This window comes from Camarhynchus parvulus, chromosome Z (genome assembly GCF_901933205.1).
Source record: "Camarhynchus parvulus chromosome Z, STF_HiC, whole genome shotgun sequence".
Classification (NCBI taxonomy): Eukaryota; Metazoa; Chordata; class Aves; order Passeriformes; family Thraupidae; genus Camarhynchus; species Camarhynchus parvulus.
The window spans coordinates 4,310,849-4,335,752 of record NC_044601.1 but is presented as its reverse complement, the minus strand read 5'-3'; the positions used below and the strand labels follow the sequence as shown (position 1 = coordinate 4,335,752).

The 24,904-nt window shown below is 42.2% G+C and overlaps 1 protein-coding gene across 3 annotated transcripts in view; it reads left to right on the top strand.

The window, feature by feature from the left end:
• Positions 1 to 24,904, top strand: part of MARCHF3 (membrane associated ring-CH-type finger 3) — a 57,710-nt gene that overhangs the window by 21,999 nt on the left and 10,807 nt on the right. For 2 of the 3 annotated variants that reach the window (XM_030968738.1, XM_030968740.1), the window contains exons 3-4: positions 14,285 to 14,544; positions 16,105 to 16,312. In XM_030968738.1, coding sequence (XP_030824598.1) covers positions 14,291 to 14,544; positions 16,105 to 16,312 — 462 coding nt within the window. In that variant the 5' untranslated portion in view covers positions 14,285 to 14,290. The remainder of the gene's footprint in view (positions 1 to 14,284; positions 14,545 to 16,104; positions 16,313 to 24,904) is intronic. The other variant, XM_030968739.1, reaches the window with a different exon arrangement.

Below are 24,904 nucleotides of genomic sequence, written 5' to 3'. Positions count from 1 at the left end.
ATTTTTTTGGGGGGGATTTTTTCATCATCAAGTCTGGTCTCTGCTGCCCCAGCTCTCATTGCAATCACTGCTTTACCTCAAAAAGAGAGAGAGCATGAGAAGCATGAGGCAGGGTCAGAGTCTGCAACCCTTTCTTATTTTTTTCCCACCTGTTTTTTTCCTACCTCCGTGTGAGCTGGGTGCTTTACAAGCCTCGCTGGGCTGAGCACTGGGGAGATTAGTTTTCTCCAAAACTAGCTTATGGTTGAGGTAATTGGTTTTCCGAGGGCTTAAAAAATAAAAATTGTAAATCTGACACGAGGTCAGTGTTGGTTCTTTGCTTATCTGCTCCAGGCTGTTTATGAGAGGCATCAAATGCATTTATCTCTAAAATGCTTGGAAATAAAACCGTGTAGCATTTCATGGCTGTAGCTGGAACATAAAGGCCTGGTTTAAACTCTTGGTATCTCCACATGAGGACAGGTTTACACCTTCATCTTCTGGGATTTTTGCCCCCCATTTTAGTCCTTAAGATCTCTGTGAAACGGAATGAAATAGCTCCTGTGGATGCCACTGGGTGCCACTTCATGTTCTGTAACATAAAGTTATGAACTTTGTGTTTCAGAAATCCTCAGGCTGCTCCTTCCTGAGGTGCCAAGCCATGTCTGAGGGGCCTGAGGGAGGAGTGATTAATTCACATGGGAGTATCAATAACACACTTTGTTTAAGCTTTGTTTTCAGGGACCACTCCCTGAAGACCATCAGGAGCTGGAAACCGAATCCCACCTCTCTTTTCTCCTCCTCTCAAACTGCAGCTCCACTTTTTCACAGCTGCTGGAAGTGGTGGTTTCTCTGACTTAGTGCCAGGACAGGCAGGAAAATGAACGTGGCAGCCCTAACCTGCCCATTCCTGCCCTCCTACTTGTGCCCATAACTTTCCAATCCGTGCAGCATAAAAACAGAGTTTCCCCTCGCAGCAGCTTATTTTAAATTTAGACATGTTCTGAAACCCAGGAGATCAGGGTATTCCCACCAGCACAAGAGGAACTCATCCCTGATGGAGCCCTCAAAGCCAGCTCCTTGCCTGTAAGCTGATTTCATTGTGCAGCAGAGGTTGGTGGCTCTGTTTTTGTGACTTCAGTGTTCTGTGACAATCCTGCTTTTAAGGACACGTCTTGGGCTGGCAGGAATTGGCAGCTGCCAGGCTGGTGTGGGCTCTCAGCTGTGACACACAGCTCAGAGTTAATTTCTGGCTGCTGATGGACTGCCTGCTATTCCGTTTGTGCTGCTTGACACTGCCAGGGGTTTATAAAGACTGAAAAAACTGCAATGGAGAAGAACAACTGAGAGTCCTTCACTGGACGTTGCTGCTGCAATCAGGCTCTGCTGCCACTGAGGTTTAGAAATTAGAGACAAGTCTCTCAGTCTGAAATATTTTATATATGTACAGGTTGCTTGTGCTTGCTTGGCTCTCGACCCACTCAAACAGATTCCAGACAGAGTTTGATTTAAAAGCTTCTATCAACTAAATCATATTAAATAATGAAATGTCAGATGGAAAAATGAAAAAATGAGAGCAACTACGGCTCAGTTCCCCCACGTTTTGTATAAATCTGTGTTGAAGCCACAAGAGCAATTCCATCCCAGCTCACTTGGGTTGTGGCTGCCAGACCTTCACCCTTTGCCTGTGCACAACCTGCTCAGGGGTGTGCAACGTGTAATTTTTGTCTCTCCTCCCTGAAAGCTCAAAAGGCAATGAATCTGTTGCCACCTCCCATCTGGACACACAAAAAAATCCATCCCCAAAAATCCAAGTGAAATTTTTTACCACCTGGACTCCCTCACCTCCTCCAGTGCTGGCCTGTTGCAATGAATTGCCTTTGTTGATCATTAGGCTTCTGTTGTTTTGCTTTTGACAAAAGATGAGCGTGCTCTGGCCTGGGCCAAGATTGTTGAGTATTTTGGGGCTGAGGCAGTGAATTTCCTGTCTCTGTTTTGCTTATTTCAGTCCTGCTTGGCAGCTGAGAGCCGATGGCTGTGTGCAGTGAGACAGATAGTCCGAGTTTCTGGAAACACTTGGTCACAAATTCCTATCCATAATTAATTTATCCTCTACATGTATCAGCAGCCAGGAGTGTAATGTGCTTGAAACAGATAGTGACTGCCAGAAAGGACAGATGTCACAAATATTGGAAGAAAATAATTGCAGTTATTATATGGGCTGTTCAGCTTTGGAGATGGGCTGCACTGAGGAGGGGTTTGAACAAGGCTTTGGCTCACTTTAAGCTAATTTCTTGTCACTCTTTTAACTCACTGTTCTTCATTAGGGCTACAAATTCGTTGTGTGCCTGCAGGATGTTACATAGGCAAGACTATTAAGATATATTTTATAGAATGATGGGATATCAGGGATTCATTCTGCTTCCACTGTAGCTGTGGTAGGAGATAAACCAGGAGTTAGAAAGGAAGAAGAGCCTTTGGAGGATGTCAGCTTCCTCAGAAAAACACTGGGGATTCATTTGATGGCAAAAATGAACAAACTTTAGGACTAGTATGACCAGCTGAGAACAATGCCCAGATGGCATGGGAAATGTAATTAACCTTTGGCAAATGCAGCAGTTCTCAAAATGATGATAAAGAAATTCACTGAGATCCACTAGTTTATTAAGGTGTTTGTACATAAAGGGATCAGTTTTTCAACTTCAGCATCAATGTTATTATAAAATACTTGTGGAGGTATTCTAATAATTTTTAATTAAAGAGCCAGAAAACCCACTTAAAATCTCACTAGTCAATGGCAAGGAAGATAAAAGTGATGGAGATAGCCCAACATAAAACAAAAAAATGATTGAATATTACTTATCCAATTTTTTACAGGGTGAAAAATTATGTTTCCAGCAACAGGCAAAAGCTGGGAGACATGGCACTTAATGAGGAAATTTGTTTCAGTGCTTTTCTCTAACAAGGTGTAATTTCTTCCTGACCTGACAGGCTGCTAAACCTTGGGATACCATTAAACTGGTAATGAAGTGCCATGCTAAAAATAGTATTTCTGCTTTCTTTCTGGTTGCCAGAAGCAGCAGAATCACCTGTATACTCAATTTACCACCGTGTTGTGAGACATCTCTGCGTGGAGGCCTCGAGGGAGGAGGAGTGCCATCTTCCCTCTGTCGCACGGAGCAGAACTCTGCGCTCATCAGGGGCCAAACAGGCAGGCAGAGTTGGGAGCTGGGCATTTGGTCCTGTGGGTTTGCTCACCAGGCCTGGATTGCCCTGAAGTGTGCTTTGAAAGTCCTGAGCACCAGCTGAACCAAGGGAAGTGCTCCTTGTGAAAAACGTGCCGTGCTGACTTATTCTACTAAATAGCAGAGGATCCTCAAACTTTACATTTCATGGGCTGTGTAAATATAAATTGCTCTTGATTAAGAGATGGAGCTGGAGTACTAGGGCTGGTTTTTAGGGTTGTTAAAGTTTCCATTTTTAGGTTTCATTGGTGATTGCTTCTACCTGAACTCTCCTCAGTTGCTGTTGCAGCCGTTGCACCACAAGGATCAAGAAGGAAGGCGAGCAGATTCTAGAAATTTCCACAGCACTACAGTGAGATAAAGCTGCCTGACCCTAAAAGTTTAAAGTAGTGGAGAGGAGAGAGACCCACAAATCCTTGCAGTGTGTAAGGTATAAATCACTCAATCAAGAGTTTGTGGAAAACCTGTGTGCTAAACTTCCAGCAGGGTTTCCCTTTTCACCTGCCTCAGCAGCAGGAAGGCAAGTCTTGGAGGAGAAATATTTTACTTGCTTGTTTACTAAGAAAAAATAGTTTTTTTGGAGGATGAAGTAGGCTGGTAAAACACATTGCTGAAAGCAAATAAGTGTTTTATCTTCCTCCTTACTTCTGGCTGTTCACAACATCTCCAGAAACTCCAGGATTTTGCAGCCCCCAGGGTACATCTTGGAGATGTTTAATTGCTTTGCCCTTTGGCAACAGCTAACTTCACACAGATTCTTCTGCAACAGAGCCAAAGTGTCCAGCCAAGTTTTAGAATTTCCACGCTTCTGGATGATTTTTGTGCCATCATTGATGTCTGAGGATGTGCAAGGCGGCACAAAGACGCGCAAACATTTTGGTGAGATACAAGTGAATCTTTAATGAATGCTTTAAAAGTGTGGTTGAAAGAAAATCACGATCATCATGTTCTCAGGCCTCTTGGGAGTGTTTGGGGCAGCTCCAGGGATATCAGCCTGGGGAAGGGAAGGTTTCAGGACCTGATTGTGACCATTTTGATGCAGGAGGGAGGCTGCAGGAGAGATGGAGACTGTTTGTAAGGGTCTGCAGTGGCAGGACAAGGGTTAATGGCTTCAAACTAACAGAGAGTAGGTTTAAATCAGATATTAGGGATAAATTCTTCCCTGTGAGGGTGGGCAGGCCCTGGAATAGAATTCCCACAGGGGCTGCCCTGGATCCCTGGCAGTGCCCAAGGCCAGGCTGGACACTGGGACAGTGGGAGGTGTCCCTGCCATGGCAGGGGTGGAACAAAATGGTCTTTAAGATCCCTTCCTGCCCAAACCATCCCAGGATTCTAATACACAAAGCCCCACCAAGCAGCATTAATACAGTAGTTCATAGATGAGGTTTCATGTTTCTGAGTTACACACACTCAGCTTCTTAGAAAGGGTTAGTAATTCTCTGGCAGGGAAAACAAATAGCAGAGCTTGCTAAATGGCACTATAGAAATCTATGAAATGTCTTGCAGGGCCAATTACACAATAGTATATATTTTTAACATTAGTCTGGCTCACTGCTGCTCTGCAAAGTTCTAATAGTCCTATACCAAGCTTGTCTTGGGTATGCAAGCAAAGCTGCATGTCAGGGTTGATTTCAGAAGAAGTCACAATAACACACAGAGTAAAATCCCAGCTGAGATCAGCTCTAACCCACTCCAGGCTTCCACTGACTTTATTTCTCATAGAAATAAGGCTAATAGCTAGTTCACTTCTAACTCTTGTTATTTCTCTTGTTGATATTTCTCTTGGATTTGATAAGGACAATAATGTTGTCCAGTAAAATTTCACCTCTGCCATTTTGATTTAGTTCTGTCTTGTAGTTTTGATTCACTAGTGCAGCATTTCAGTAATTGACTTGAAGATTACTGAAGAGAAATTGAATTTTCTGTGCTTTATTTTGCAGCAATAACTTTTCCTTTCCAGGTCTGCACGTCAGATCTGATTTGTTTGACCAATGCCAACTTCATGCGACAACGACTAAAAGCATTCTTGGTGTGCTTGTTACTGGAAAAGAAATGGAGCTGTTCAGTCCCCACAGCATAGAGTTTTATATAACACACCACAAACCCATGTAAAACCAGCTGCTGTAGGGAATTATCAGTGATTTTAACTAACTCACACTATCCCCATGTGTTTGTCTCATTCTGGACTGCAGTGCAAGTCTTGGAGTTTGGTGAAAAACTCTTTTCCCTCCCCCAAACTGAAGTTCAGAGGGAAATCTTTTATGTAAATATTGCAGGAACCCATGGAGTCCACACTTCGCTCCTGCTGAGAGAAATAGACTGATATGGGAACAGGGAGGGTTTATCTTCCCATGTGAAGGAAAATGCAGCAAGAATATTTTTAGCTGCTTCTGACTGAAGGGTAGAAAGGGAAAAGGGAGAGGAATAGACCTGCGTTTGGAGGCATTTTGCTTTTTAAAGTGTTTTCCTCTTTTTTCAAACAAGATGTTTGGAAGAATAATTCCCCCCATTGCTAAACATCAAACACTCAGCTGCTGCCGCCAGCTGAAACACAGCAAGATAAAATCATGCAGAGTAAATTCTCTTCAGGGAAGGAAAGTGGCTTGTTGGATGGCACCTCCAGAAACAGCTGGGGTGATCCCACAGCCAGAGAACAAGCGAAAGCACATATTCCATGTGTAAATATATTAGTTTGGGACACGCTTTGCAAAGCATCACACAGAAGCCAAATTTCAGGTATTTGCAGACTGCCATCCAGGTGATTCATTGCTGAATAAAACATGAGAATTTAATCCACCCCGTGGGGTTTTCAGTCTTGTTGTAGAAGTGACAGACACAGTGCCTAGGGAAGAAGGAAAAGGTCTTCTGAATGTACTTGGTGCATGTGGGCTTCAGTGCAGAGCACCAGACAAGATTTCTAGTAATGCAGGTACCTTGCAAGCAGTGAGATGTTAGGGATGCATCATATGGAAAGGAGAGAAGTCCTCTGTGGAGGAACTAAATATTAAATTTTTATGCAGGTGAAGACTAAGAAAGAAAAGAAATTAATATGAAGGCACCAGAACGATTTCAGGTTAAATTACAATGCATCAAGACTGAGGTATGCAGGGTATGATAATAATCTTTGTCTCAAAACTGGAGTCTCAAAGACAAGTTGTGCTCATTGAGCTTCTAATGAAGCTTTTCTCAAATGCAAGACTGATGCAGCCAATATTGCCCAACTCTGGAATTAAAATATAAAGCTATTAAAAAGAGAAATGTTTTCAATTTTCTACTTACTTTAATTTGAAAGAGGGTTTAGTATCTTTTCTAAGTCTCATTCATTGAGATGTTTTGCCATCAATAGTGAGAAGTATAAATGCAATAATTGAAATAGGATCATATTCGTGTGCAGTATTGACTGCAGGAGCTGGAAGAATGAAATGTACTAAAATCAGTCAAATAATTAACTTAGCAATGATGAACAGAAGAATTAGCATTTTTCTTAAGCTGTCTGTAGAATTACCATGACCACATTTCTCCAAGTATCCCCCATAAGTAGTTAAAAACATTTTGTTCTTTTGCTGGCTCTTTTTGCCCCGCAGTTTTCAAGCTCTTGCCTCCATCACCTGCCAGCACCCTCTGTGCTCTCTGTTGCTCAAACTCTTCTGCAAACAAATTTCTTAATTTCTTGGTCACAGCTTCAAAATCTGTGTGGATTTGGCCGCTGTGAGCCAGGTAAAATCATAATTTAAGAGTTATTTGTCAAAGAGTTAATTTACACAAGATTTACATGAACTGGAGTTCATTACCAAACCCTCAGGTATTAACTATTTACACCATTTGCAGTTTAAATGAGTAATTTTCAGCTTGGCCTTGCCTGGCCAGGCGAAATCAGTTGGATTCAGCTGATGTTTACCTGTGTGAGCACACAAAAGAAGCCAAATTAGTGATTTTTTACATGGGGCAGGGCAATGATCTGTGTGATGCTGGCAGCCCCCCTTTCAGCCTTGCAGTGGAAATGGGGAGAGCTATTTTTAAATGTGAAAACGTGGCCTTGGGAGTACATGAATATTTAACTTTTGAGTGTTTTCCCCTGAGCTCCATCCCAGAACCGTGGGACAGTAGCTCTGAGTCCTGCCTAAATGTGGGGGAGGTCAATAGTGGCAGTTCCATCAAATGCAGCACATTTGGATCAGATCTGACTCAATTTTCTCTCCTAAGACCTTGTATTTAAGAAAGACTTCAAGACTTCATATTTGACAGAAACACTGGTCCTCACGCTGTCCCCATCCTCCCCATCTGCTGAAGGAATAGTTGAAAACATCAGGGTGTGATTTCTGTTCAATTTTTTGGTGCTGTGTGAGTCTCAGGGGTGGGGTGAGCATCCTGCGCTCTCAGATTTTCATTTTTCTGACAGGACAAGCAGCAGGAATGAAGCACCTAAAGGGAGCAGAGGTCAGAGTGCAGAGGCACTGGATGATGCAGTTAAAACTGAAAAAACAAAATAATAAAATTTGGAAATTGCAAAAGACAGGTTTTCTGATGAAATCCGAGGTGCTTGCAGAGAATTTGGCTGAAAGTTTTGCAGTTCCCATGACGAACGAAGTGCCTCGGCAGTAAAACACAGCGTGCAAAAAAATACAGTCACTCTCCAGGATAAAGTGATTTTTAGAGATGAAGCCCAGCTTTAAGGACTGACATGGAGTTCTTTGGCCTTTGATAGCTGCTGAGAGCAAATTAAATTCTCATCTTTCACGTTTTAGGCCAAGAAATGCTTGACTCATTTGTATAAGGTGACCTAATTTGGAAGAGGAAAGAGATTCCAGAGCTTTCTAGTGCAAAAAACCCCAAACTTCTGGGGCTTTTATTATGCAATCTTTGAGTATATGAGCAAATACTAATTCTTTCACTGCATTTTGGTGCCTAAGTGTGTAAACAATTGTGGTTTAAGCCATTTTCTGGGGTATAAGAAGGAATTTTGTGGACAGGAAATAGGGGAGTGGGGGTCTGAATCAGATGTGGCAATGAAAGAAAAGGGAATTTAGGAACATGTTAAAATAGGTGTCTTTGTAACCTGCGAGGAAAGACATTTCTGCTAGAAAAAAAGTAGTACAAGGAAAGAAAACATACATATTTTCTTATACCTTGGGGGAAAAAAATTCTATTTCCAGATCAGTTGTAAACTGAATTTTTGTCTTCTGGCTTTTTTTTTCTTAGTAATGCAAAGCTAAAATGCCACCACCCACCACAAGTACTTCTGGTATTTATTGTCATCTGAAAAATTGCATTTCAACAACCAACACAAGGATACAAATCTAAGCAAATGACCCAAGCCTGGCTGTGCAGGCATATAAAGCAATTTATTAAAAAGTTCACAGTGCCAAGGAGGGAGTGTGTTGCTCTCATGGAAAGTGGCTCAAGGTTCAGTACCTAACAAAATAACAATGATTTATGGGTGGGCACTGAGGTTTTAAATGCATGGTCAGACTCTTAAGGACTGCTTATGCTGAACTGCTTTGTGCTGCTGCCTCAAATGAGCACTCGGGTTTTTTTTGAAGTGCTTGTTTATAAAATTGCACTTTCAATGCAGCCTACAGTGTGGCAGCTTTTAAAAGCCCCTGCAGCTCCCTGCAGTCAGACCAGAAGAATGGGAAATGCTGTTTACAGCTTTGAAAAAATCAGTAAAACTTGGGCTGAAACAGAGTAAAATTGCCCAATGTCATCTGGGTTTGTGCTGTCCCACTTTCTGTGTGTCGAAACACCTTAGTTTGAAATCTGCCCTCCTCAGCTGGGGAACAATTGCCACATCTTCCTCTTGCACCTTTCAGTGGTCTCTCAGAGCTCCTTAAAAGGTGGTGTGTGATGCAGCAAACTGGATGCTGTTGACCAAAACAAAATTTTCTCCAGCCTTGCTCTCCTGCCACCGTGTCCCAGAACTGCCGTGTCCTCTCTCCCCGATGCCTTTAGAGCTCCAAAATGAACAGGTCAGGCAGCATTTTTTGGTTTGTTTTTTTTTTCCCTCTCCTCGTGCTGAGCCACATGTCATTATCAAATATAGGAATTGGTCTTCTCAATTTAGAGAGATTAATTTTTCACTCTGGGGGACTTGAGGCGTGTTGTGGTGCTTCAACTGGAATTGCCAGTTACCCCACCAACTTCTTCACTCAATATTTGTGTGTTTGAAACCAGGAGGGCGCCCTTGAAGCTCTGTGGTGGAGCCAAGAAACATTTCAAACTATTCCAGATGTGAGTTTCCAAGAAAGGACATGCATAAAACTCGGTTTTTTTACACTAAAATACGATTTTCAGGTGTCCCAGGGGTTCTTATTTTTAAAGAAGTGATCTGTCCGTTCCACCTTCACAGTACCCTGCCTTGTTTGTTAGTGGGCAAAAATCTAGGAGGTTCCAGAGTGCTCTGGAGTGGAGAATTTTTGTTCTTCTTCTGCATTTTTTTGGTGGGAAGGGGAAACAGGGATCACCCAGCAGCTGTGTGTGATCCAGCAAGTGCAATGCCTGCTTTGGTCTCTGGGCCATCCTGAAGTGTGGCATAAAATTATTGTCTAAACCTCAGTGAGGGAAAGGTGAGTTGCTGTTCCCTTTTTCTAGAAACAAAGGTAACACTTGAGCCAGTGGAGAACACTGAACACCTTTTTTACCCAGCCTCTGACAACTGCTTTGCTGGCAAAAACATTTTGAAATTTTGAAACATTTATTTGAAACGTTTATTTATTACTTAGAATGCAGCAATTTGCATTCTGAGCAGCCAGCCAGGATTGATAGCAGAAAAGAAGTTGGGAGATGCTCCTCCACGATTTGCACCATTCTTCCAGTTTGCAGTGAGGTGGAGAATTCTGTGTGTGCTCCAGATCTGCTGACCTGTCCCAGGTAAAAAACTGTACACACATCACTGGGATCCAAAAATCTCGAGTAAACTGCACAAAATTATGTGAAATTACATAAATAGTATAAAGAAATAAATAATAAATAACAATCAGTATATAAATAAATAATATAAATTATAATATTATTTAATATAATATATATTATAATATAGTATAGTATAATATTATAATATAATTATAATATTATACTATAATTATATATTTTATATAATTTTATATACGTATATGTAATTCTAATATTATAATATAGTATAATATTATAATAATATTAATATAAATAGAAATAAATAATAAATGAAGAAAAAAGATCTCTGAAAGCTTCTGAAAACTGGAGGGCAATTTTTTGGTTTTTTAGTATTGTTCATAGTGGTTTTTTTATTTCTTTGCAATTCTTAAAAAATTATTTCTCTTTGTGGGTATGTATTTGGGATTTTTCTGCTGGTGTGACAGTTTGTTTGGTTTTGGCTTGGTTTGCTGTTTTTGTTATAATTATTATTAATATTAGCATCAGTATTTTGGCTGTCTTTTTAAAATAACCCAGTATTTCTTGGGAAAATGTCTCCAGATGGGGTGCTGGTGGCTTTTCATGCATATTTTTAAGCGTTGAAACTGATTGATGCAAGCACACGTCGCATTTCTTGAAGCTAGTAGGGTGAACTTGTGGGAACGTGGAATAAGAAAGTTGAAAGGGTTTCCAAGTTTGAAACCATGACTGAGAGGTGGAATAAGTGCTATTCTTAGCAGAAGTGCTGGGGAAAAAAAAAAAAAAAAAAAAGAAAAGGGAGCAACTCCACGAGTATTTGTTCAACATTTGCAACCCACTGCTCGAAGTGTAAAGATCATTTTGGCTTGTGTCAATCCCAGCCACTCACAGCTCCAGCAGGGAAACAGCGCTGCTTTAAAAAGCTCAGCTGTGATAATTTGACTCGTCACCCTGATGATGCTTTGTGGGTCTCAGAACTGGGGTGAACTCATGTCAGAGAGAGTGCAGCAGGGATTCCAGCTGTGCTTCCAGGTCTGCAGGTGGCTTTGCCTTTGAATTCCATTTCAGGGCAGTGATTCTGGTTTTTAACTTCTTATTTGAGTGCAACTAAATTGGAGTGGCAGTGCCTTGCTCGCTTGTTGAGCCTTGTAGATTTTTTGCTTCAGAAGGTATAAATCTCTTAAATAGGAATATACCATCCTGTAAGTTATTATGGGGCATAGGATGTCTTCTGCACTTGGATCTTCTACCTAGCTTCAACAAGCTCTCAGATACTTTGCTTGAGTTTATTGGTTGGTTTGTCGTTGTTTTTTACACTTACTGCATAAAGAAAATATCTGCAACACCTTTACTTTTACTCTGATACCCATAAAACCATATACATACATACATACATATATATAGATATGTACATATATATAAAAAGATATCTAATTTTATATTTATATATGTATATATAAATGATATATATCATATATATATATCATTTATATAAATATATAAATATATATATTTTTAATATATTTTATATATATGTATATATAAATGAAAAACTACAACTAGTGACAACACAGAAAAGAAAAAACAAAGAGCTAAATACTACCATACATTCACCATGCCCCATTCAGCCACTTTTCTCAGAATTTTCTGGTGTCTGGAATAAATATTGATATTCTGTCTTCCCCAAGGTAATATTGCTTCTCTTCATAAATACCACCTAAATACATCTTCCTGGATTTGTTCTTTATTTTCTCTTTTATTGTGGAGTTTTTGATAGATTTCCGCTTGTTTCAGGTAAAAAACTTCTTTACATAATGCATACATATGGAAAATACTGACTTTGGGGGTTTGTGGCTGTTAAAATTTACAATTCCCTAATGCCAGCTTTACCTTAGGATTTGCTTAGGATCTCTGTGCTTCTCAGGACAACTAATCTCCATTATTTACCATGGGGTTCAGTATTAAAGCACACATCATTTAATTCTAAAATTGTATCACTTTTCAGGCACATGCACTGATTTTGTGTGAAAACGGTCCTTCTGAATTCAGAAAAATGTGTTGCAGCTTTCAGCTTCCTTTTAAAAAAAGCAGAAAGCGATTACCTGAACCTTCCTTCTTTTTTTAAAAAAAAGTAGAAAAGGGATTACCTGCATCTGCTCTGCCAAAGTGGGATATCAATGCAGTGCTGTAGGCAGAAATTTGAATTAACATTCCTGAGATACAGCCAGATAATTTCCTGTGTGCTTTAAAGCTTTGCATTTAGTTGCATCTTCTGATGCTCCAAACTCATCAAGTGACTGAGGGATGTGTTTTGTAAAGGCCTGGATGGCCATTATATATGAAATTATAAAACCACTGTTGTACAAAATGGGGTCAGTGAAGCAATCAGGATAAAAATACATAATTCTGCAGCGTGAGTCTGTAAGCATGATACTTCTTAGGCTTTTTAAGTTTAATGAAGCAGCTACTCAGCAGCTGAACGTTCTTGTTAAACAGTCTCAGCATGGATTTTAAAACTAAAACTGAACACCATGGTCTCCTTGGAGAGTCTGTGGCTCTTATTCTCTTGAAATGTCTGCATCTTTTATATGTTAATGGTTTTGACATCAGCCATTTGCTCCATTTTCATTGTAAATGGGGCCCAGAGTCCAATTCCCTGCCCCATTCCCTGGACACTCTCTGCCCTGTAAGCTGTCTCATCAGCCTCCAGCTCTTTCCCTGGGGGATGTGTGGTCTGAAAACAGCTGAAGTCACCCTGCAAAACAAACCTATTTTCCTATTTTAGACGCCTTTCTAAGAATATGAGTCCCTGCGAGAAAACTTGTGTGGTGCAAGTGGTCCAGCACCCACACCAGTCTTCACATGCCCCAAAATCTTACTGCCAAGGCCATCCCTTCAGGGGGCTTCCCAAGGTTGGTGCTGCTCTTCCTCAAATCCAACAGAGCCAAAACACGGGGTTTCTCCAAAATCCTTGGAGAGGCATCAGGAATTTACACACTCAGGCACACACACTTTGGATCCTTCTGGTTGGGATCCAAAATGCAGGGAACTCTCAGAACTTTGGGCCTGTAAGCCAATGCTTAGAATTCAACAAAAATTTGATCAGAGGCCTTGGAAAAGGCTTCCAAACTGAGCTGCTAGAAGTGAGAATGTGGATTTGTAGTTTAGAGCAGACTTCGTTAAGTGGAAGAAAGTTTAGAGTTTTAGAGTTTAAGATATAAAAATTAAAGTAGTTTCAGAGGTAAACAAGGAGTTTAGAATGCAGTGCGGTGGGTTTGTGTGTCATAACATGATTGGCTAAGAAAGCTTACACTGTAGCTGGGTCCAGAAGATGAAATATTTAAGGATTGGGTCAAAAACATAAATACCCTTGTTGGCAGTGTTTTATTTGTCAACAACTCCTTAAAAGGTCTTGTAATTAGGAGTCTTGTAACCTTCTGAACCGTAGGGTGAAGATGTGAGCCAAATTCACCCTTCTTACCTATGCAGAAGATAAGAAAAATAAATCCCATCATCAAAACAAACTCAAAAGTCCCATCTCAAATTCCTTACAAAATTCCCCACAAGTGGATTATCACACTTGTTCCCAGCACAACCCTTCCTTCCCAAGTGCCATGTGTGAAAGCCCTGTGCAGAACACACTCACAGTGATGTGAGAGAGAGCAAAGCAGAGGAGGGAGGCACGGGCAGGCTGTGATTTCTGCCTCACCTTGTGGCATAAATTACTGCTGTGCAGGCTGTGATTAAGCAGGTTTGTGTGACTAAAACCCTGTACAGGATTAATTGCCAGGTCTGTGCTCTGCTGTGGGTGGTGATAGAAGACACTAAGCAGCATGGAAGTGTTTTCAAAGGGGATTTGAAGCCAATCAAGCATTTTCTCCTCCAGAACATAACTTTCCCCCTTGGCGGAGAGTGGCAGCCTTTAAATTTGAAAGTGCACAGACTGTATATACCTTTGAAACACTTGGAGGGGGAGTGACAAAAGCTTCAGCCTCTCTGTTTATCACTCATGACTTCAGGAGTCTGCAGAGAGAAGAAGGCAAGGTTGCTGCCTTGCTGCTTGTGGGATGTGCAGACTGTTTTATTCTGTGACACCCCATGTTGCAAACCCCCTTTCCCTGCTGAGTGGGCTTCATAAACCTGGGGTGGGCAGTGAGGGATGCTCCTTCTCACGCCTGCTGTTGGTCAGACAGGGAGGGATGTGCCCCACAGCACCTCCCTGTCCCCGTTCCTGCCTAGATGGGGACCCGCTGCCCAGCGCCATGAGGACCAACCGCTGCAGCCACCTGCCTGGAGTGCCTCCAGCCCATCCACACCCTCCAGCCCCCGATGGAAAGAGCCTGCCTGGCAGCAGCGGGGGCCTGGCCACCAGCTGTCCCCAGTATGTCATGCAGGTGTCCTCCAAGGATGGGCAGCTGCTCTCCTCCGTGGTGCGGACCCTGGCCGTGCAGAGGTAGGTGCTGGGCAGAGGGAGGGACAGGCTCCCTTCCCATGTGGTGTGTGGTTAAACCCCCACTCCATCATCACAAGGATCATGCTGCAGAAGGCATCATGCTTCCTAAACACTTCACCAGCCCCTGGTGTGCTGAGCAGCCACACAAGCTGTTTCTAGCACCAGTGTTGCAGCTTCTGTCGTTGTCCGAGGGATTGACCTTCCTTCTTGCTGCTGGTTTAGAGAGGCGGATTAGAGGTGAAATATATTGTTAATCTATGCCTTTGAAGTGTGCTTCAGGCTGGCTTTGTTCTCATTAGAAGCAAGAAAGGGCATTCTGATGTGCTTGGCCTTATCCAGGCTTGATGCTTGGGTCAAAATCAAATTTGTCTTTGCTGGTGGTGGTGAGCTGGAAAGACTTCATGGATCTTAAAGCGCTGCAGAAGAAATACCCACCTGCAGCCCCACAGCAGGGATGTGTTTGGCACACATCTGTTTGTATCCCTCCTTGACCTGCCTGTGGGCTGTCCCAGAGAGAGGGAAACCCTTTCCAGGGAGAGGATGTTTCTGCCTCCATGTGCTTTTCTGAAGTCATGGCCCTGCCTTTGGGGGCTACAGGGCAAGGTGCTGCTCTTTCAGCAGTCCTTTACTGTTGGCCAGTGAAAATAACATTTATGTATCGAAACAGGACAATCCCTGTGGCAGGGAGGAATGATGAGGTCACTTCCAGCTCATCAGAAGGCTAATTAATTACTTTATTATACTATATTATTCTATACTATATTACATCATGTTACATTACATCTAAACTGAATCTGCTAAGCATTCGGCTCTGCACACCACTGCACTCTAACTCCACAAAATTTCCTGGCTGTCACCCAACAGCCCCAACACACACACACACTTGGCCCTGATAGGCCAAGGAAACAAAACACCATCCCTCTGGGTAAACAATCTCCATATCGCATTCAACTTTAGCACAAACACAGGCACAGTAAATAAGATAAGAATTATTTCTCTGAGGTTCAGAGAATGTGAAACCCAGAAATATTCTTGGGAAAAATTGTGCCTTGCTTTTCTCTGTGAGGAGAAATGTCGCTACATTTATGCCAGAGGATCACCAAGAAGTGCCCAGCTGAGGCAGATTTACAACGTCCCTGATGGATTTTGGGACTTCCTGAGGTGACTGCGCTGCTGCTTTGTGAAGAGCTGGAAAATACAAAATACGAAAGGACTTGGTCTTCCACCTCTCATTTGCCACTCTGATGTTTTTCAGTTTAAACTTCCCCCCACCCCCAATAAAATAGGCATTTTAAGCAAGAAAACCAAAATGCCTTAAATCACTAGTCCACTAGCTTGGATTACTAATTAGAGGGCAAAGCAATGCAAATATTTCTAGCTCACGACAGAGAAGCCTCATGTTGGGAGCCACTGGATGTATTCGTCCTGGTTCAGGGTACATTTTGGAGAGAACCTCCCAAAGGGGCTCCTCTAGGAAAGCAGATTCAATTGGCCCTTCCCCCTAACCTGTCACCACAACCCTCCAGCACTGACCAGCATTTTTCCCTCCCTGTCCTGCAGCAGCCCCTTCAATGACCGGCCCATCTGCAGGATCTGCCACGAGGGCAGCAGCCACGAGGAGCTGCTGTCCCCCTGTGAGTGCACGGGGACCTTGGGGACCATTCACCGCAGCTGCCTGGAGCGCTGGCTGTCCTCCTCCAACACCAGCTACTGTGAGCTCTGCCACTTCAGGTTTGCGGTGGAGCGCAAGCCCAGGCCCCTGGTGGAGGTCAGTGCAACCCTGAAATCTTCATTTCGGCCGGAAAAAAAAATCCTGCCTGCTTCCATGCAGGCATCACAAAGGCTCTGTGGTTCCAGTGGGGCTGGGCAATGTGAGGGTGGGAGCTCAGGGAAAGGGTGGGATGGGGCAGAACCTCTGATTTTGGAGGGAATCAAATGCAAATTTTTAGGATCAGTGGGTTTGCTTCACTGCAAACATGAGCGGGGGTTTTTTTGCAGCAAATTCCTGGGATGCCAGCCAGCTCGGCTGCGGGTGGAAGAGAGGTAAGTTGAAGTTTCTGTGGAAGGTGGAGAAAGTCTCTGGACTCAGAACATTAAATATAGGTCAGAAATTTATCTATTTCTTCCTGTTTTTGAGAGGTAACAATCTTAGGAGCCTTGGAAACCCAGTTTACCTGTCAAGCCCACAAGAAGGAATGGTTCTCGTTGAGCATCTGACGTGTTTAGACATTTGTGAGTCACCTTTTGGCCTATTCTTGCCAATGCGCCAGACTCAAAAGTGAACTGGACAATTGTTTCTCCCTTATCAATGAAAATTCAGTTTCTGCCACATATAGATAGCAGCTTCATTAAGTTTTCTGGGTTTTAGGGTGCTTTTGGTCCTCAGGAAAAGAAACCAAAACAAGTTCAATCTCTTGACCCTGCTAATGGCCTTTTTCCTCCTTTATTTAATTTTGGGAAAAGGTGAAGCAAAGGTAGGGTTTCTTTTCAAATCAAAAGTGAAATACAAGCAACATTTTGGCAAAATGAATGAGAAGAAGCATTTTGTATCTGTTGGTCACACAGGCACCTACATGCAGAGCTTGGCTTCAGGACAAAATGTCTTTCCTGTGCATCTTAATTGTTCCTTTAAACTGTGTCAGAACTGGTGGAGGGAGGTAGAGTATTAAAAATGGGTAGGGGGAAGCAGCATTTTGTCTCTCTATTGCTCACAGATAAGAGCGGACAGGACAGAATTGACTGCTGGGAGGTGGGTCAGGGGATGAGCAGTTCAACATTACCAAAATTGCTTTAATTGAGATGGGCATGCCCATTTTGTGCCTGAGCCTAAGGATATCTTCCTTCTTCATCAGGATCCCCCCACAAAAGGTACATGACATGGCTTTTAGCACAAGTCCTACACCCACAGCAGGTCCTGGCCAGCTGGGATTGGGTCCCTCTGGGTTGCTTCTGGATCTCCTCTCAGTTTTTGGTGCAAGAGCGATGCCACTCTGAATACGCCCTCTGAGAAGAAAGACAAGCAATGCTGAGGCATCACAGTTTGATTTTAGAGCCCAGCTTCTGGAAATTGTTCCCTTTGTGATGGCTCCTGGTGACGTTTGTGCTGCACAAATTGGATGTGGTACTGCTCAGAGCTGCTGATGATGGAAGGAGCTGAAAGCAAAGCTGATCCTGTGTGGGATGGGGCACGGTGGTTGCTTGGTTGTTCCTTGATAAAATGAGGCTTCTTTTTGGCAAAAGCAGTAATAAGTAGTAGAAACTGCAGCAGTGATAGTTAGAGTAATAATGGTAAACCTGCCAGTTGTTTCTGTTTGCTGAGGACAAACGAAAACCCTGAGCAAGAAAATTTTTGAAACATAGTGAAGTGTTTTTATCTTTATTACTCATTATTTTCAGCTGCTTACACCCACAGTATTTTAGTGAGGAAATCAACAGTTGGGTGCAGTTGCAGGAAAGGTCATAAAAACCCCCAGTCCTTTGTGATCTTATAAAGGGAATATGTTTTCAGTTTAGAAGGAAAATGAAGATGTACTTTCAAAGCTGAGAGCCGCAGAGACAAAGAGTAAATAAAATGAGCTGTATGCCAGGGGGAAAATAAGGCAGAAAGATAATCAAACTTCTTGATTTCTGTCAGTGTAATTTAAGTTTGTCCTGGACATTTCTACTTATTTAATACACAGTGTTTTGAAATGCAGTGACCTCCCCATGCAAATAATAAATAAATAAAAATAAATTGCAGCAAAAATCTGAAACTTCCCAAAGCAGGACTAAAGCAGATGCAAGTTGCCAGATTCCCTCATCTTCTGTGTCCTAGAAGCACCTTCCTGCCTGTCTCTCTGTTACCTAAGGTGTAAGGACATGGCAGGAGGTTTATCAAGTGTAGTAGGACCTTTCCTCACAAAAACCCTGCTGTAAAATTTGGATGAATGACAAGCCAAAGTGGCCACCTGCTTTTAACACCACAGGGCATGTAGGTTTTGGGGTGGGGAGTCAAAGCTCTCTTCATTTAGCAGTGAGGTGATTAGCTCTCCAAAGATTCCCCTGACCTAGATAATGGAAGGAGTAAAATGGTCCTCCTCTCACTAGAGGTGAATGATGAGTTTTACCAAGAGGGGCTATTGTGCTCATAAAGTGATTTATAGAGCACAGACTCTAAAAAACCTATCCAGTAACTCCTCAACAGGCCCTGTCTCACAGAGTGAATGCATCCCATCCAGGGATCAGTGACAGGTAGCGAAGAAATGCTCAAAGCAATCAGTCACCATATTGATCTTTTCTGCAAGGGGTCTTCCACCAGGAGGGGAAAAAATGTATTTTTGACTATTCCAAAATGTATTATACTCTTTTTCAAAGGGCCAAAAAAAAAACCACATCAAGAAAACAAAACAAAACAAAAAAAAACCCAAAACAAAACAAAACAAAACAAAAACCAAAAAAACCACCAAACCCAAAACCAAACAAAAAAAAAAAAAAAAAAAAAAAAAACAACAAACAAACAAACAAACAAACCACAAAAACCCAAAAAAACCCCCAAAACAAAACAAAAAAAAAAAAAACCCACCCCAAAATAACAACCAAAAAAACTTCCAAAACCACCCCCCAAAAAAAAAAAAACAAACCAAAAGACACGAAACCAACAAAACCACAAAATCAAACTAAAACAAAACAAAATAAAACAGACACCAAAAACTCCACCTAAAAGCCCCCCAAAAAAAGCAGCAGAACAAAACAACCCCAACAAAACAAAAATTAACCATGCTATTATGTTTTCTCCTCAGCCTTTCACTATATTGATCACTGTCTCCTGGTGGCTTAGGCATGGGTGTGGAAAAAACCTGTTTCAGTGTGAACAAATTGATGCACTTTCCTAGTTGTATCCAGAAATGTCATATGTGAATTTATTCCTGCTGTTAGCAGGAGAGGCTGCAGCAGCAGTGAGATTGGAATGGAACAAGTGGTGTGGTTGGTGGCTCAGCCAAATTCCTTCTTTCCTTTTGTCCAACCTTGTGGGAGCAGCAGAGGAGTTGACCAGACACAACTCTGTGCTTCTGCTTTGTCTCTGCCACAGGATGTGTATTTTTGTCTTGAGGGAGAATCTTCTCTCTGGAAATGCACAATTTGATGCCCAAAACCCAACCAGAGCAGCAGGCAATGGTGGTGCAGCCTGTCAGGCAGATCCAGCCCCTCAACAATGATTTTGTGATGCTTCTTTGTTCATTTCTTTTTGTGAACTCACATTATTCTCCCCAAAAATTGTGTTTTCACACTGGGAATGTGAATCAGGGACTATGGTGGTGATTAAAACCCTCCTTCAGCGTTCACAGTGGTGCAGAATTCAGTGAAAGGAGTCAAGGTCTCTGAACCCAGCCCTCCCACCCTGCGACAAAGGAAAGAGAAATCTATAATATGGTGGCTGATATGCACAGAGCTGATATTCCTTGTGACAAGCCAGCCAGGGACCTCAAAACCAGCACAGTGAAATCTCAAACTGCAGTAATTCCATTACTGACTTTTATGGACCTTCCAGCTCTATATAAGCTGCCTTTTTAATGCAGCCAATCCACAGAAAAAAAAATCTGCATTAGGAATGTGTGGTATTATTCATGTGGCTGCTTTTGCTGTGTTTCAGCATAAAGATTAGTCAAGCTTTATGTAAGTATTATGTATCATCTTCATTTTCAATTTCCACATTGCATCTGTGTTGCTTCCACTTGGCTCAGTGCAGAAGCAGGCACGAAATGCAGCAGTACAAATATATTTATGTGCAATAATAAAATGTTAGGGAACAGCCAGCTACAAAATAAAAATGGTATAAGAGTATTATGTGACCATATAAGTCAGGCTTGTATTGCTTGTAAGTTACTTACGTGTTTTAAACCAGCCAGGATTTGGTATCTGTTGGTTGACTTTTTTTTTTTGCAAACAAACAGAAAGCACTTAATTAACAATACAAAGCTCATAAGCAAAACAGCATGACTAGGAGAAAAAATAAAGTCAGGATAATTACAGCAATATTGGGCAGAAATTAACTTCAGTTTTTCCCTGCTGTGTTGCTGGCTATAGAGCCTACATGAGTAAGGTAAAATAAATTAAAAAACCCTCTAAAATGTACACCTATGCATGAGGTATTTAAGATGAGCTTACATTATAAATTAAAACCTCACGAAGCCTTACACTGAAATATGAATTCATTTCCTGTGCAAGACTTTGAGTCACGACATTTTTATCTGTTTGGATTATTTTTACTTTTTTTCCTCTCCACTGTTCAGTGAAGCAAGCCATTAGCATTAAATTACTGTAATGAACAGACACCAGATTTGATGCAGGTAGTTTATAAAAGGATCACACCTAAAGCCAGAAGGAGGATAAATGGTTCCTCAGCACAGTTACCTACCAGGAAAACTTTCATAAATCAAAGTTTGGAGGAACTGCAGCTGTCCATAAGCATATTAGGGCTGGGAGCAGATAATTAAGGTGTGTCTGTCCTCCTTCCTTTCTTGACCCAAAAAGGGCAGATTAAAAGGGCAAGGTGATAGAGACATTTTTGTACCTAGTTATCTTTGGCTGTGAAAATAATCCCCATAAGACCAACGCACACAGGGAGAATTGGAAGCAGCCATGTAGATTTTCAGTAGAAGTATGTCTGAGTTAAAGCAGGTATTTAAAAAAAAAAAAAGGAATAAACTCCCCAGCATGGATTTAAAACCATAAACTCTCCAAGATGCTTTTTTTTTTGATCTATTTATTCCTAATGGAGCAAAATCCAGAGACCAAACCAGAATGCTCTTTCTCCTTTAAAGAGAAATTAGGTAGCTGTTTTATGTTCCCTGCAGCAAGGATTTGCTACAATGCACAAATCTTTCTTATAGTACTGGCAGCAAGAGCGCAAATAACAGCAACCCACTCCCCGTAAAAAAATAAAAATTTAAACTATTTGTCAGTGAACAGACTAGTTCAAACCATCACATCTGTAACTGCTCATCCCTAAATTTATAACAGTCAAGGGCAAAAAATACTCGAGGAAAGTTCCCAGGAGAAAGTAACCGAACAATCATATTTCCTTCAAGAATGAGCAAGATGGGGGAAAGATGCTGGAGTTTCCAAAGGCACAGCTTCTTTTGTTTCAGATAATGGGTTTGGTGACTTTTCTTTGGACATCATGGTCCTGTAAAACAGTCCTGAACTGCCCAGTTGTCATCTATCTCTGTCCTTCCTACCAGCAGCATTTCCCAGCCCTGACAGGAGCCAGTCAAAGTTTACATTTTCTAGGAAAATAGAAGTGGTAAGATTTACTGCATCTGTCTTTATTTGTAGACCTATCAAGTGTTTATTACCTATCATGTCTTTGCTTCTCATATATTTGAGCTTGTAGATCAGGACATTTACAATTTCTTGACATAAGTTTTGCCAGTAGCAAATCTGCTTTGCTTTTATTTTAAAATGTGAAATGTGATTTTTGTTGACTTTCTTGAATGCCTAACTGGGAATACAGTCATCCAAAACAGAATGAGAGCATTGCAAACACAGATAGAAGGACACACAGCTTTTCCCATAGTTCCACAAAATCTTTTCCTTCTTGACACATCCCGAAATCGTTTAACTGATACAACCATCTCCAGAACTGTAAATTAAAAGTGGTTAGTAGGAAAACAGAACAGCAGCAAGCCAGACTAATGTTAAAAATATATACTATTGTGTAATTGGCCCTGCAAGACATTCCATAGATTTCTACAGTGCCATTTAGCAAGCTCTGCTATTTGTTTTCACTGCCAGAGAATTACTAACCCTTTTAAGAAGCTGAGTGTGTGTAATCCAGAAACATGAAACCACATCTATGAACTACTGTATTAATGCTGCTTGGTGGGGCTTTGTGTATCAGAATCCTGGGGTGGTTTGGGCTGGAAGGGACCTTAAAGCTCATCCAGTGCCACCCCTGCCATGGCAGGGCCACCTTCCACTGTCCCAGGCTGCTCCCAGCCCCATCAGTCCTGGCCTGGAACACTTCCAGCAGCCCATGATCAAATCCATCCCTCCCCAGTTTGGACAGAAGGCTGTTCTGGGAGACTCTTTTTGCAGAAATCCGGGTAAATTCCATCTGTAGCCCTTCCCTTATCCACTGGTGTGGCCACCCCATCAGAAAAGGTCACTGGGCTGGTCAAGCAGGACTTGCCCCTGGTGAGGCTGGGCTGGCTGCCCCAGTTCCCCTCCCTGAGCTCCAGGAGCCTCAGCAGAGCTTCCAGAGAGTCTGTCCCATCAGCTCCCTAGGCACAGAGGGGAATTCAGCTGGGTGCTCCCAGGCTCTTCCTTCCCACTCTTTCTGAAGACAGGTGCAATATTTCCCCTTTCCCAGCCCCCTGGGGTCTCACCTGACTGCCAGGACATTTCCAGTGTCATGGACAGTGCTTGGCAGCTCCCCCAGCCAATTCCCTGGGGACCCTGGGCTCCATCCCATCACATCCCACAGAGCTGAGCATTTCCAGGTTCCTCAGCTGGCCCTGAGCAGGATCTTCCCTCCCAGGGCAGAGCCTTTGCTCCCCAGGGCCCATCCTGCTCTCCATCACCTGGAGGGCTGGGAGGAGAGGCTCCCTTTGGAGGCTGGGGCAGAAAAGCTGTTGGGTACCTCAGGCTTCTCCCCATCCCTGTCACACGTCTGCCAGTGCTGCTTGGAGTGGGGAAACCACCCCCTGTAACCTTCCTGTTGTGTTTAATGAAGCTCTAGAATGTCCTGGTATTCTTTCTCCCTTTCCAGCTTCAGTTCCAGCTTCACCTTGGCCCTCCTGACCCCAACCCTCCACAACCTCTTAGAGAATTTAATCTCTGAACTCTTCCCAGGAAACCTGTCCTTGCTCTCACTGCCTGTGCATTTATTTGCTTCTTTCCTTTGGCCAGCAGGTCCCCACTGACCCATGCTGGTCTCTTGCCTTCCCTGCCCAATTTCTTGCTCCTGTTTTTCAGGACAAGTGACCCCAGGTCTAAATTGAAAATTGAGTTGTGGTGTGACAGCAGCCACAGCCTGTGGTGATGTCCTCACTCTGAGGAACCAACCCCAGGTGTAGCTGTCTGTGCTGTGATTTACCCTTTCCAGAAAACAAAACAAAACAAAAATTAAAGTTTTATCATAAACCATCCTTACAACAGAAAATGTAATCGTTCCCCTTTCAGAAACACGCAGATTAATGCAAAATTTATTTGCTATTTCAAAAAGAAGCATTGGCTCATTGAGATATCCACATTTAAAATATTTTCTGCAATTTGAGTTAAAGTAGGGGTTAAACATAAATAAGAGCAGACTCATTTGCAAAGAGGCCACAATATTGGCGCAATAACATTACAGAGATCAAATAATTTTGATTCCAACTCTCAAGTACACTCTTTAAGACCGAAGAAACACCTCTGTGAGCTTTCTAAAGGCACCTACTAGAGACAATATCACTGTCAGTAACAGAATGTTTGATATGAGGAGACAAAAAAACTGGAGAAAAATATTTTTTCTACCAAAGAGTAACTGTCAAATGTGTGTTTTCCTAGGCAAAACATTAACCTAGGAAAGTTTCAAGCCACACAAAATCTTTCATGACACTGAAAACAAGCATATATACCATTCTAGTCTGGGACCTTTTATTTTTCAGTTGCATGTAGTTAAGCCAGGTTTCAAAACATTTCACTGAAAAAATGTTAAAATGGATATTTCAAGTAAAAATAGTGTCAGAAAAAAAAAAATACTCAGATGCAGTATTTGGGAATGGGCAATAAATGGGAGGAGGAGGAGCAATAAATGGTCCTCCTGGTCTTTAAAAATGTTCTTCATTCCAGAGAACTATTCTTTGAAAATAAGAGGGAATATCAGCCTTTCTCTGCTCAAAGCCCAAGGCAAAATGGTCCCATTGGTGGCAGAAACCAGAAAACACAGTAATTTCCATCTCTTCAGCTTGTGTACAGCCTGCTTCCACCAGGACTCACTGCTGAGCCATCAGCATGAAAACGACAAAATGAACTGATAAGTTTTGATGTGCAACAAGTTATTTTTGGCTCAAAGGACAATGCATTTAGGAGAGATAATTCCTTCCTCTGCACCCAGAAACTCCAGAAATGTTTAAAAATCCTGAACCAGAAGGGGCTCTCCAGCAGAAAGAGATGGTAGCCCTAGGACCTGATCAGGAAAAACACTGCGCACACACTTTGCTTTCACATTTGTGAGTCATCTAATTGAAGTTAGACCTGCAGAGATGAGTACTTCCAGGATTTGGCCTTTGGCAGTGTTGAGGCAGCTCAGAATGGTGGAGGTGTTTTACAGCAGCACTCTGCTGGCAGCTCGTTTTTGTTAGGATAGATAAATTCAGGGAGCCTGAGCCTCTCCAGG